General features: G+C 40.5%; 1 protein-coding gene across 2 annotated transcripts in view; it reads right to left on the reverse strand.

Annotated features, from left to right (window-relative positions):
• ADARB2 (adenosine deaminase RNA specific B2 (inactive)) overlaps positions 1-15,325 on the reverse strand; it is a 292,099-nt gene that overhangs the window by 13,519 nt on the left and 263,255 nt on the right. For both annotated transcript variants that reach the window (XM_052696091.1, XM_052696090.1), the window contains one exon: positions 5,022-5,190. In XM_052696091.1, the coding sequence (XP_052552051.1) occupies positions 5,022-5,190 (169 nt within the window). The remainder of the gene's footprint in view (positions 1-5,021; positions 5,191-15,325) is intronic.

Below are 15,325 nucleotides of genomic sequence, written 5' to 3' on the forward strand. Positions count from 1 at the left end.
CTTAAAGTCAATATGTTTTCCCCTGTTTGTCAATCATGGAAATGCCACGGATGAGTGGGAGGCATCCCAGAGGAGGCAGTCTTTCTTCAATGAGATGCTGTGCTCTCCTGGCCCCACCGGGCACATCAAAACTCCTCGATGCCCAGCACCACCAGGAAGGCACGCAGGGAAAGGCATCCCCATGTCATCCCCAAGTTATTTTCAGCATTAGCCATATGATCATACAAATTAATGTCATACGAAATGAAACACTGGTGCGTTCCAGCTCTCAAATCCCTTTGAGGCTGAGATGTGGGGAAATTGCCATTGATGCTTCAACAAAACATCTCAGGGAAAAGTGTCCACCTTCCATTGAAGCTCTCCGAGACTGAAGTGTCTTCCTGGGACCTTTGGAGACTTTGGGTGATGAATTTCAAAGCTTATATTTTTAGGGCATTTTTATAAAAGACAGACTTGTTTTGGTCACATTGTTAACTCCTGTGCCATAGTTTCTGTTACCAAAATCTCTAGCTATGCTTCACACAACATAAATTGTTAATAACGATGGCCTGCACTCAGCATAACACCTGTGGTGTTCCTATTTATGTGACCGTTTAGCTATTATTGGTTAGGAAACTGGAAATAGTGCATTAGTTTTTGATCAATGTTTTACTAGTAGGTGGTTTATATATGTTTTCTCGAATATACCTTGTGGTGAAAGATTGAAATTGAAATCTCAGTCACATACAAAGGGGTTAAGAGGGAGAATTACAAATCATGTACACAAATCACCTCTAATTGAAGATCTTGCTGTGCTAATTGATTTTCATTTACATTAATATGCAGCCTTTGAAGTAGCTTTTCTTAAGAGTTACCTTGTCAGGTCTTCTGTTAACAACGGCTCTGGTCAGGAGGCTAATGCTAACATAGATCTAAGAATGCCAATTTCTAATGCTGACTTTTAGTCTTGCAGTTTTACACACATTTAAATGTAACTCAGTGTGCCCAAATCATTTTGTAAAGTGCTTGCAGATTTCCACTGCTAAAACCTGAAACAGTACTTCAAGACCACGTCACCTTACAATACTCTGAGGATACTCTCAGAAAAGATTCCTCTAGCTTGTGGGCCCACATCATCCATAAACTTTCATCATGGGACAGGAATAGACTGTTAGGGCCGTAATGCCAAATTTGGAGGTTCTTTGTAATTGCTTATGACATTTTATAGGTGAGGTATAATTAATATGATGTAGGTACTATTTAACCTCCAGGCGTAACACCACTGTTTATGTGAAATAAAAGGAATCTGATGACCATTAACCTGGTGGCAAGAAAACACACAGTCTTTTAATGGTGACCTTTTGAGAAGCTGTAGCAAGAAAACAATTTTAAGGCCAAAGCTTATAAGGTACACATTGAATTCTGGCTTTTATTTGCTGAATAAAGACAGTGCTTGTGAGCACTGTTTCCCTCAAAGCCTGTGTAAACACATTTTTCAAACCTGCACCCTGCAAGGGCAGCTGCAGATTGGCAGCTGGCAGATGCCAGCTTCTGAAAGAGACTAAGTGTTATGTCTCACTCATTTACAGATTTGTCTGTATACTGTTAGATGTAGATTGGATACACAGAAAGCTGGCATCTTCAAAGTAAGTACAACAGCTAAGGCATCCAGTGAGTATGAACATGTTCTGCCCTGGCAGTAGCTTAAGTGCTCCAGTTCCTTGTGGAGGTCAACCAAGGAAGAGGGCCCCAGAGAAGTGCTGTGTACTGCAGAACTCAAAGGGACACCCAGATATGAATTAATTTTTAAGTAAATCTTAACACTGAATATTTGGGCTTGGATCCTCAAAATAACTTTCATACATTTGTATGGCCATGGTTTATGACCTAGGAGTGCTGGTTTATGCTGTGTGTCCGTTGGGTTATGGTGGCCTCCTCCACGTACTCCCAGTGCCAAAGCACACTCAACAGTCATCATTAAACCTTTCCATGCAGCCATCAGAAAGGAAAACACAGTTATTATGCACTGATAGATGCTGGTATAAATAGTTTCTCCAGTTTCTCTGTATGGAAGAAACCCAGTGGCATGGTGAAGCTAGGGTGTGAGCCGGCTCAGACAATCTCCATAAGTCAGAAGACAAAGCTTAAAAAATAGAAGGAGGTTTCTGGACTGTTTGACAGACTTCCTGTAAAGGACTGCTGTATGAGTGGATTTGCTTCCACAAGAAAAGTAGATATTTTGGTGCTGTGATATTGACCTAAGATGGCTCTGTTGATATAAAGTTGTTAATACAACTACTGATTACCATCAGCAACATGTTAAAGTATGTACAGACTGGTTCCCCAAACAGTTGTTCTTTTTCAGAATTATTTTGCTCATGACATTGCTCCTTTTTCTCAGTGTACCTGAAAGAGGGAAATGAATCCTAGGTGTTAGTGTGACTGCTGAATTTTGGATATAAAGAACATGGTTGAATCCTAAAATGTGCAGCAAGAAGGCTGAACTGACTTCAGCTGCACTGTGAGATTGACAGAACTTGAGTGTAAAAGCCAACACTCTCTCAGGGTGGGTTATCTGGGGATTCACAGAGCCCTAACTTTAAATTTGCAGATATAAATGCATAAGTTTTTAAAGCCAGGAGGAGCCAACAAGATCTAGTCTGACCTCTTCTATAATACAGTCACAGAATTTCACCTCATAACTCCCTGCCTGAGCCAAATAACATGAGTATTCATGCCAGAAGTGTTTGTGCTTTAATTCAGTAAGGGAATGGGTATGATACTAGGCTGTTTATCCTGCAATCTCAACACAACCACAGAACTCGAATAATGCATACCAAGCATCAAATCCTCTCAAATTTGTGTTGATAGTAATAAAAATTGCTAAATTCCTTTGAATAACAAATAAATCTGATTAAATCGCTCTCTGCTTGTGGCTATCCTATGAGTAGGAAAGAACATAAATTGTTAGATACATGATTTATAGAATATTACTCACTTTTCTGAGTAACTCTATTCTTGATATTCTGATAGTAATGTCCTTTGCAAATAATGCAAAATGATGTATATTTTAACAGCTACTGGTTAGATTCTCAAGGGGAAACATTCTCTAATAGCCCAGCACTCCTAAGGGGCTTTTATAAGCAATAAAATGCAAAGTATACAAGTCAGATTTTTTTATCAAATCTTGGTTATACAAACATGAATTTCAGCCTCAGGGATTTTTATTTTTTTTTTCTGTTTGTGAGACAAGTCCAGATGATGTGAAATCAAATTCCTGCATCCTGAAGACATTTGAAGAGCCAACTGTCTGTGTGTTAGAGCAAATATTTGGAGTCTGAAGAATGACACAGAAACCACCTTCTGGTCTCTTGAGGAGGATAGAGAGGGGGAGGAAAGGGCCCTCACACAGCAGTCTCTATTTCACCACCCTATATGTTTTTTCCTTCACAGACATTAGGACTGTTTAGATATGTGCCAAAAAGGAAAGGATTCTTTGTACTAGAGCAGATGTGCTTGGAGAAAACCCAGCTTCTGAGAATGTTAGAGTCAGCATCCCCATCAACAGCAATTGAATTACTATTTGCAAAGCTGATATTTAATTCACTGGCCAATGACATTCAAAACCTCAGAGAGTGCAATATTTCAATTCACAAACTTGAATTTGTTTATTTTTTTGAGTCTGAATTTGGAAAACCCAGCTGTACCTGAAAAGAGTGAGACAGATCTGCTGAAAACTCTTTGGGTTTTCAGTTATCTCTTTATGAATATATGAAAATATGATAGCAGAAGACACCCTTTATTTGTCATGTAAAGACAATATTTGTCATGATTACACTTAGCAGAGTGTGGATTTTGTCTTCTGTCCTTTGAACCTGTTAATATTTCCATTTGATAGTCAGATCGTTTTTCTCTCAAAATGCCTGGCTTTGCTAAACCTAAAGAGAAATTGAACTTCAGTAGGTCATCCAGCTAAAGCTAAGAAGAAGAATTTATATACTGTGAACAAAAACACATTTTCAAAAACAATTTTGTTTATGTTGACCTTTAATAATTGAATCAAATTCTGGGCTGCTGTAACTTGACTGAGATCTTAAATGTGATATTCCAGCAGAGAATTCTGCTGTAATGTTTACATTTTTACAGCTACAATGTGCTGTGTTTTAAATAGAGAGCTTCCCAGGGAGGTGTTGAAGTCACTGTCCCTGGACATCATCAAGAAACATGTAGAGGTGGCACTGAGGGACATGATTAGTGGGCATAAAGGGGATGGGTGGATGGTTGGATTGAATGATCTTGGTGGTTTTTCCAATCCTATGATTCTATGGCATTTAGCTAACACACATAATATATATATATTCATATATAACTGTGAGTAAAAGTACACATGTATGTATATGTAGATACTAGTAATATAGCAAGTGTGCTTCCCAATGTGCACATTTTGGTTTCAATTTATGATAACCTTCATTTGCTATTAATTAATATTGTAAATAGAGAATGACAAGTGTGTTGTTTTATGTACCACCATGAAATAATTATGAAATATTTGTTATTTTGAAGTTATTCTACATAAAGATACATTATATGTGCAAGACAGACTAGAGAGGCACAGAGGTGGGTGTGACATGAGAGCTCTGCAATGACATTCAAGATAGTAGCAATATTCTTAATAGCACTTAGGGCACTTTATCAGTGCAGATGAGGTCAGTTTATCTGCATGGTGGTTGGTTTGCAAGTTTTGCAGTAAATGATCCAGTAAGAGCAGAGTGTATGTATTTTATTTGCACACTGAAATTCTACTGGCAGAAGATGCTGCAAAGAGAGTTTATATTTTTGTCACACTGTAAAGAGCAACTAATGACCCATAGAGAATTTGGGAGACCATTCTATTTACTCCACCTATTTATAGGCCCTATCTTTGCATACAAGGGGAGTCTATGTCAGAACCTATGAGCTATTCCCCACCTGTAGCCATCATCCTCAAACTTCATTTCCACATGCAAGCAGCTTTGTGACATGCACATGAGATGCTACAGTACCTGGCGATTTTGTCTGTGCAGGACATGGTGATGAGCTGCTCTCCCAGCAGCACGCCGTCCCACGTCTGAGCCGCGTTATGGCACCGCACCGGGATGGTTCCTTCTCCAGACTCGATCTTTGTTCGCAGGTGCCCTCGATATTTTCTCACTATGTGCTTGCTGCTGTTCACTGCACAAAAGTACAAGAATGGCAATCATTAATTGTTTTTAGGTGCGTTTTGAAACTAACAGGTTGTGTTGATGCCATAGCTTGCATTTGCAGAACCGCCTGCGGAGGTCCTTGAAGCTGAATGCAAAATAAGACAAGACCATAGCCTAAGCAAGGAGCACAATGGAGAAAAATGGGTGCTTCCTCGTATGATTTGCTTCTCATAAAATTGTAATTAACATATACTGAGGTGAACTCACCATTTCCTACCATGTTTGAAAAGAATAGAGGCATATGATTTTTTTTTTTTCTAGTTTCCCATGCTAAATGTTTGGAATTTCCAATGTTTGGAAAGCCTTGGTTTAAGAACTGCGACCAAAATCTCACCTGTGCGAGCCAACTCAGTCCATAGCCTGATGTGATACTCAGTGGCCTTTTCTGAATCATTTCAGGACAGAGCTTCTCATTTGCTATCAAAGAATTTCATTGAAAATTCTCAAAAGCTAAAGTTTCGAACTCTGGGTCTAAAGCAAATCATACTTCAGCAGTTATTGCTTGCCTAAATTCCCTCTGTAGTGTCCCTAAAGAGAAGCACACTACTGCCCTTCGTCAAACTGGTATCTGTTATGACTTTGCCATCCATCATCACTTCAGTGATACTACATTTGAGTATGAGGTGGCTGCCTTTGGGGCAGTGCAGGGCAAACAGCTAGCACACTTATTCTGTGCTTAATTTGCTTGATAATAAAGTGAGCTTAATTTGCAGATAATAAACAAACTATTTTGCTATCAGTTTTATCAAATGAAAAAAGTGGGAGTTCACTATCAAAATTACTCTTACTCTCTTATACTACCTATTTGCCTCTAGGCATTTTGGTTGCAAAGAGCAGCAATATTGGAAAAGGAGCAAGGAAATCCTCTGGATCTCATTCTCACCCTCAGGGGGTTTAACTGGAGGATAGTTTCTGCATGCAACAGACCTTTCACACTGCAGCCCAGAGGAGAAGAAAGAAAGGCAGTAGGTACATGGTGACCTCTGCTTTATGGGAAAGGAGTGCTGCTTCTACAGACATGAGGGGTTTAGCCAATTTCCAGTTGTTTTTTTTTCATGGACCTTAGCTGGACCAAGAGGTTTCTGCTAGTGAAGGTGGTGCTCCTTAACCCTTGGTGGCTGTTATTGCACGGCTTCTTTCCTCACACTGAGTAAAGCTGGGTGCCATAGGTTGTCTGACCAAACTTCTGGCTACCAGCAGCAGGGTCTGTGGTGCTCACCAGGCACCCGTTGTCTTCTTCATCCTGCTCCTCACCATCTTTTCTTTATACAACTGCTGCCTGTGCTGTGAGCTCTGTTTGACGCAATTGATTGACTTTGGCTGCTGCCAATGGATGACTTACAAAATGAGAAGAGTAAAATAAATCACTTTGGCCTGCTGGGATTAGCAAAGGCAGCAAACACATGTAGAACAAACAGCAGAGTCAGCTGTGACCTGCCAGCAGATGCAGCAGCTGAACCCACACAGATCATTTCCTCTTGGATTCCTTCCTTCCTTTGTAAGACTAAAAATAGGAATCTGAAGGTGAGCAGCAGGTTGGGCCAGCTTGAATGGAGGGGTCACAGCCAAAACTGATTCCCACTCAAATCTAAGCCTCATCATACCTACTAGATACATATCTGGTGTTCCTCGTGCAGCATCATCCAGAGAATGTCTGCTGTGCTATGTGTATATGGGATTATCTGTCTGGGAACCAGTCCATATTTTTATGGGGACTCTGCAGGAAACTTTCAAAACATGACTCTAGCAGCAGTGAGCAGCATGTTTTATTATTAAACAACAGAGTGGTGGGGAAGGAACCATGAAATTTGGACAACCAAAGAAGAAAGTGATTGCTTCATGTGTCTAGCTGTGCAGCATAAAGAGATGTACAGTGAAACCCCCTTGCCTCATCCTGCATACACCCAGATCTGCGGTATGACAGAGCCAGATACCGTCCATGGGAGCAGTGAAGAGTGACTGAGGTTATTGCTGTTTCAACTGGAAGAAAGTTTTACTTTAAGCAAATTGGTTCTCTTTTCCTAAGCTTTCCCGCAGGTAAAATAAAGATAATGATGCTTTTTTGTTCTGCAAATTCATTTAAAGGCACTGCTCAACAAGTATTGATGAGAGCCAGATGTTATGCTTTCAATAAAGATCTACCACAGGAGTCCACCTGCAGGAATTCCCCTAGCACAAGATGATTTTTAAAAACATTTTTCCCCATCTTTTTTTAGAAAAGTATTTTCTTCTACTAAGCATCGCTGTCTTCATTTCTGACCTCAGTCTGCACCCACCTCTCTTCCTCAATTCCAAGCCCCCCTATCCGTGCACTCGTCCCCTTGACCATCCTGTTTCAAAAGTGGCTCACCCAACTGAAGCTCCCACATTTTGCATGCAAGGGGACATGCAGTTGCTGGGGAATTTCAGTGGCCACATGAAGGGATGAGCAGCTCATTGCATACATGACTTTGATTTCACTTCCTAAATATTATCTGGGGAGGGGCAGAGGAGAACAAAACCATCAGCACTGCCAAATGCTGTTGAGTATCTGGGGCATTTAAAGCACAGGCCAACAATTTAAGGGGAGAGCATCTGAAACTCTTCTGTGAGTTGAAGTGGGTTTACTGATCCAATTTCATTTGCCTGTTTTATGAGAACCGAACTACTCCAGGTGTGGTTGCTATTGTAGCATCTCAGATCTGGCCTGCACATACCCAGTGCTGAAAAATAAAGTTTTTTAAAGCATTAAGAAATGCGTGTGACTGCTCAGATCATCTCATTTTCCAAATGCTCGCATTAACTCAGCCCATGTATCAAACTTTGCTCCCTTAATGCGCGCCGTACCCACGGTGCAGCCAAGCGGGCAGCATTAGCTGATAGGATTCGGGCAGCTGGGGCTGGCATACGCTCACCCTGGGATGCACTCCCACAGCACCGATAAGGGGTTTTAGCTGCTCAACTGCTATTAAATTCAATGAATAGGGTGTGACTAAAACCCTCAGCTGTGCTGCCTGTCTCAGGCTGCTCACATTACTGGGATAGCGGCACACAAGTTGCAAAAAGATCCGTAGCACACTTAGGAAATACTAATAACCCAGAGCTCCAAACGCTTTCAGAATGACAATGATTAAATAAATCCAGATCAACAATTGCAACATGGTTAGGGATTTTTTTTTTTTTCTTTTTTAAACATTAAATAGTTAAATAGTTCAGGAAGATAACAAATACTGAAGAAACCAAAAGACGAGTTTTGTGTGTTCTACACAGACTCTGGCACACGACTGCCTGTAGTAAGAGATGCAACCCATGTGCTGGCACAGCCTGTTATGGATCATTTTAAAGCAGCCTCAGAAAAATATTTATTTGTGCAACAAAGCCACAAACTACAGCTGACTGCTGTTCTGCTGTTCAGTATGATCAAAGCATCAGAGACTATGAGCACTACTGATCTTTCCTGTGCTGCTTCTCCAACTGCTTAATCTCAGCTAATTGCAGGGGAGAAGGCGTCTGAGGATGCCACTTCAACCAGAACAAAATGTCAATTTAAACCAGAATTGGAAAGGACAAATTTAAAAATCATTTGGAGTGGATTTATGATGTGTGCTGTGCTCAGATGTGGAAATTACTCCTGAGAGTTTCCAAGATAAAAAGATGCTGGATTATTAATTATTGGATTATGAATGTACACAGGTGGTTTATATTCAGAACAGCATCTTGGAACTCACTGATTTCAAGGCTTTCCCCTTCTTTTCACATTTTCTCCAGGACTGGTTCTGGTTCAAATGGTAATGAAAAAAGCTACTTCCATATTTATTATTTAGTTGAAGAGTGAAGTGGAAATGGATGGTGATTAAACAGAATCACACGAGTAAGGCTCTGTTGGAGATTTTGCATGACTGCCTCGGAGGTTCATTTTCTATTTCCCTGCTTCAGTGGAGGCTGTTCTCTCCTCACGAAGGAAGAAATAGAACAGCATATCTTGCATTTTTTTTTTTTCCCCTGTGCTGGACCCTCCATTCATCACAATGGTTTATAAAGCTTCCTTAGAGTGGTATGAAACAAAAAGGTGAAGAGAGAACTGTTAACATTTGACTGCCTTGGTGTTTTGATGGTTATTAGAGATACATACTCCTTAACATAATGATGGACAAATGCATGATATTCCAGTTTCTGGAAATGTTTAAATGAGCACACTGAATGCGTTAGACACATCTGCTTTCCTGGGGGGCGTGCCTAGCCAAATTAGTCTCTGCTATGGTGTGCTTTAGAAACCGTCAGAGGGTGAGACTGAAAAGTGATGGCCCAGCTTTGGAAACTGAGAAACTTTAGGGATATTCTGAAAGGAGGCTGGATTTGGGAAAAATAGAACAAATCCCTCCACAAAGGACTAAGTTGAACTGTGGCTACTGACTGTGGGATTCATCACATCAAGAGCTAGGCAGGTAAAGCCTGCGGTCTTGCATGAGGATCTGTGGAGCTTTCACTGGAGTGAGTGCAGGGATGCATCCTTCTCTTGGGAAACACATACATCTGGCTTGCACGTATCAAATGTACATGCAGGTGAACCCCTTGAAGTCCAGACGTGCTTTTAATTGCAGACAAGGAGGTCTGTTATATCTGAGCCCAGCTCCAGAAGACTCTTCTGCTCCCTCCTAGAGATGTTCAGGTCATATCTGGGAGCTGGACTGTGTCATTAAGACAGATATGCAATATAAGTACTGAATACAAACCTTATCCAAGAACTTTTCCGATTTGTGAAACTGAGGTTGAATGTTGAAATTGACCTTCCTTATATTTTCCCTTTTCTGTGTGTGTTTCTTGGCTAACTTCCTGATTTTGGACAACGATCAGACATCCCACGGCCTGATAGGTGATATATTTAGGACGCTATTCTTTTTCTTCATCATTAAAATAACATTTGTGAATCTTTCTATCTCTTTCATGATTTTTTTATCTGCCAATAATTTGTGATATACAGATAAGGTACAGATAAGAAATCAAAGGGAATCTGCCCATTCACAGTACACCAACATGTGGCATTTAATCCATACTATTGATGGTGAGAAAAATGTAAAGTTTGAATTGAAAAGAACAGAAAGGAAATGACTGCATCATTTGTCCTCATCTGTTTTAAATGCATATTAATTAGATGAACAAAGAGCACCACTGTATTTTAATCAAAACTCTTCATTTTGAACCATCAAAATAAATGATAATGACTGAAAAATGATGGTGACTGAAAACATCCCTCTCATTTTAAAGAAAGGGAGAAAGGAAGATACGGGCATCTATAGACCAGTGATCCTGACCTCTGTGACAGAGATCATGGAATAGACCCTCCTGGAAGACATATTAAGACACATGAAAGATGAGAAGGTGATCTAAGATAGTCAACATGGCTTCACCAAGGGCAGATCATGCCTGACAAATCTGGGGCCTTCCATGGCGGCACTGGTGTACAAAGGAAGGGTAACTGATGTTCTGTACTTGGATTTGCGCGAGACCTCTTACACTGTCCTGCACCACAACCTTTTCTCTAAATTGGTGGATAGAGAGTTGGTTGGATGTTTTCAGCCAGAAGGGCTGGAGAAGTGGCCAGCATTTGAGGGAAGTGATTGTTTCCCATTGCTTTGCCTCTGTGAGGCCCCATCTGGAGTACTGAGTCCAGCACAAGAAGGATGTGGAGATGTTGGAGTGGATCCAGAGGAGGGCCGCAAAGATGGTCCCTTCCAATGCAGGCTATTCTACGATTCTATGGTTTTGATGTTAGATGAACTTCTAAGTGAGTCCTTGTCTGTCATCAAACTTTAACCCTTGGGACAGAAACCAATAAATCAACCAACCAGAGAAATCCATCAGAGTATCTACCTTACAAAAGAGTTCTGTTTTTGAGGAACCTCTGGGATCACAATAGGAGTAACTAATTAAAATTCTCTTTAAAACAATTTGCTGACAAACAAGTCATGCACAAAGAGCTATAAATAATCACTACTGGCAAGGAGCAGTGAGAAGTTCTGGGTCAGACATGACAGAAATCCTTGATGCCACCCACAAACCCAGTCTACAGACTCAAGCCTATTCTGGGCAGAAATGCATTAGTACATTGAAGACACAAGCAGAGGATCCATGGAATTAAGATTCTGTTCATGTGACAATCAAGGAAAATAAAACTCGAACACTCCAAGATTATTATTTTTAATTACTAATTGCTTCTCTCATCTAAAATTAGATGTGTAATGCCATTGCTTTTGAAGTGCAGCTGCCCCTGGAAAGAAAAGACTGCAGGCTTGGCAAAGGGCTGCAATGGTGTTGTGAAACTCCATTATGGAGAAAACTTCTGCTTCTGAAACCTTTGTGAGCCTTGTCACCAGCCACAGAGGTAAATTATCTGGTCTCCAGGTCAGCAGCTGAGAAAACAGTGAAGGGAGGCTGTATGGCGACAGGAAGAGACTTACTGGTTAACCTATATCCTAAGCTACAGCTACACAACATTATATCTTCTGCCTATTTAAAAGAAAGAAAGAAATAAATAAATAAAGAAGAAATTTTTCTCTTATAGCTGGGCTTTATCTTTCAAACATGCTGTCTGTGAAAAATTGTCAACATTTCTGAATTTGCCCATTTGGTGACAATTCTCTCCCTTGGCATGTTTTAATCAAAAAGATTACAGATACACAGAGAGAATGTGTTATTCATCATAACTCCTTTATCAAAAAAATATGCTGTTATTCATGTGAGTTTGAGATTTTTGTTGTTGTTTGGAAATTGGAATCTTCAAGAGTCATTTGAAAAAAATGCTATGAAAGAAATCAGCAAAAAAGTGAAAACAGAAGATGAAGTCCATAAGATAGAAACAACAGAAAACTGTCAATATTTCTGCACTGCGATGAGCTTCAGCCCCCATAAGGTTTCTTTGAGCTCTGACAGATTGTGGCTCCTGTTGCAGCCCCATGCTGTAGTTCAGTTTCTGTCTGTGGAGGTGAAGATGATGATTATGGAGTAAAGTCCTACGCTCTTGGAGTGGGCAAACTGAATCTAGATCACCAAGAAATGGTTCCCGTTGGCCTTAAAAATCTATGAACTGTAAATACTAAATTATCCTGAATAAAAAATATTCTGAATAGTGTTTAAAATACACACGGTTTTCCATTTTAGTATCTTTGAGCATTACTTACTCTTCCTCAAAGTTGTGGCAGATGGATGGATACCTTTTACTGCCATTTTATGAGCATGGACGTAGAACTAACCAGAGTAAAGTGAGTTATTTGAGGCTAGCTATAGAAGCAGTAGCACTGTCATGGCTAAATTAAATTGTGTTTGTTGCTCTAACACAGCTATCTTCAGTAGACTCTAGAAAATCCCCAGAAGTCTAAGGACTTTGAAAAGTCCCATAGAGATCTTAACTGCACCTGGAGATTCCTGAAAAGCTTTATAAAACTAATCTCAAAAGCTTTACCTGTGACTTGCACTCAATGAAAGAGTTTGACCAAACTAGATCTAGATAGATACAGTTTTTGCCACAGAGATTTTTCCCAACTATGATTTGATCTTTTCTGCCCCAAATACTTGCCACAGTCAGGTGAGCATCTCAGTCTCTGAGCTCTAGCAGACTATTGGATGTTGGGGCTGGTGCTGGAGCAGCTATGTCCTGAACATGCAGCCATTTTGTCCATTCTGCAGAGGACATTGGAACCCTGGAAATCATGGACGAATTCTATCCATGCAGCTTGCCTGGGTGAAAATATCTACAGCTATTCTGAAAGTTTCTCAGCCATGGCCTTTTGCTGAGTAATGCAGTGTTTTTATCACATCTGAACATTGCGTCCAAATGCAATGTTGTACAAAGCAGTAAAACCCAGCAACAAAGCAAAATCAATAAATACGGTGCAATTTTCTTTTGTGATTCAAGCATTCTGTTAAGTTGTGGATATGATTATAGCTGTGGAAACCTGTTTTTCTGAATTCTAACAAACACAGTTTGCTTTACATGAAAGCTTTTCAATGCTTTAGCCAATGCTGGCTTTGAACTTTCCATAGTTTCCAGCATATTCTTTCTCTTTGCTGAGGTAGACACATGCTATACAGGCACATCCTAGAAAATCTTATTTTCTACTTTATAACTCCCCCTGAAACAACAAAATCCAAATAAAGAAAAGGCAGCCAAGAATATTACAAGGAGAGAGAATTGGGACATATTCAATGCACTGTTAATGCCAAAGAGTTTTCTCACGAGGTGTCAGTTTGACAAAGTTTTATAACTGGGACTGAAAAGGGGAAGACTGACTAACTAAGCTAATGGTCAATTTCCTGAAGCCTTGGTCTAGGACTTGAGAGACACAGGTTCAAGCTTCAGTTTGAGTCTAAGTGTTCTTCTATGAAAAAAAAATATCCCAAATTAAAATGATGTGTTTATTTTCTACCTCTAGTTAGTATGCTACTAACCAGGAGACATGAACCATATGTGATACAATCTCATTTTCAACAATTTCTGTATTTTAAAAAGTGTCTAAAAGGTTTTGATTTCTTTGCAGCCAGTACTTTGATATCTGAAAGGTGTCCATGAAGTGGTAATTGTTTAATCATTTTATAGAAAAAATCCACTAAAAAGCTTAAATATGCAGCCTGGTGAAGATAAATAATAAAAAACTATTTTTGCAACTGCAAACTTTCAGAAGATGATTTTTTGGTGTCAAAACTGAAGAACTTCCAATGTAGCAAAACCAGAGTCTTTCAAAACTCCATTCTGTGGTCCAGTATGATAGCACCAACACTAAAACCACCTGTCCTGTCACAGTCTCACTTCACTCAGTCCTCCACCTTTCTAAGCCAGGGGATCACTGGTTTCCCTGGTAGGTTTATGGATATGAGATGAACCCGGGCACTGGACAAAGGTTCAGTATGGCTGACTGTTTGGGATAACAGGCATGTCCTTTGGGTTATCAAAACCAATGAGATTTCCACCACTCAGAACACCAGGACCAGATCATCCCCACTCTATTCGCAGAGCCTCTGGCACTGCTCCTTGAGTGATGGGCCCATTCATGCACGAGAATGTAATGGCTCATGCTTCTGCAAATCTTCCCTTAGGCAGCACCAGAAAGGTTGCAGAGCTCACAGCAGAGGGCGTGAGCCTCCCCTTATTTGTTCCTCCCTACCCTCTGACCTCAACCCTTCTTCTTCTCCCTCCTCTATTCTCTTGCTCTGGTGCAGCTCTAGAAGAGTGCAATGTGAGTAGGAGATGCTGGAAGAGAAAAAGCTTCTTGCAGTGCTGGAGGAGTTCAAGCTGCTGTCTGCAGGACCTTTGTGTGTTGGAAGATGGATGAAGGTGGATTTCAAAGCTTTCTGAAGTCCTCACCTACTCCTTGCAGGCCTTAGACTGCTGTCTTCTGCCTACACCCTGGCAAAGCTGAACAATACAAACTCTCTAGATTTCTCATTATCACCACAGTCCTCCTGTTGCAGAGTCCCACTGATCCTTCTTCACCATACTTTCTTCTCCTGAAGTTCTCTTGCTCACTTCCTCCTGCAGAAGGTTCTCCCTTGGACTTTTGTTGGATGCTGGGGAGAAATCCAGCACATCTAAATCTGAGAAGGAATCATTACTTATACCTCAGGGGAACAGAAAACCTTGGGCTGGACTCTGTTGTTGGCCTCTCCTATTGCTCCCAGCCAAGTGTGATGTGGGTACTTAATGGAGAACATTATCCAGACCTCACACAATTGTGGCTGTAACTAACTTGAGTGTGAGTAACCACAATCTGAAACAGCATTTCAACAGTGTGAGAAGATAGACTTAGGTTGTGTATAAAGATGAGTGCTTTCAGACCTGAAGACAAGCGTAAGATCCTTGGCAGTCCAGCTTCTAGTCAACTGAAAAAAATCTTTGCATTTCCTCTGTATTTAGTTTGGCAAATTGAGAATGTGCCATTGGTAAAGGCAGGATGGGACCGTTGCTTCAACAGGACTTGATCTCAAAGGAAGCTGATAAAGGATGCTGTGCTTAGGACCCCAAATCCAAACTATTTGGATCATTTCAATCTAACCTCAACAAAACGAAAGAACATTTTCACCTCACCTTTAATAACCAGTTCCCAAACATGTGAACAAATTCAACAGCCTCA

The sequence above is a fragment of the Tympanuchus pallidicinctus genome, unplaced genomic scaffold (genome assembly GCF_026119805.1).
Source record: "Tympanuchus pallidicinctus isolate F22 unplaced genomic scaffold, pur_lepc_1.0 scaffold3, whole genome shotgun sequence".
Classification (NCBI taxonomy): Eukaryota; Metazoa; Chordata; class Aves; order Galliformes; family Phasianidae; genus Tympanuchus; species Tympanuchus pallidicinctus.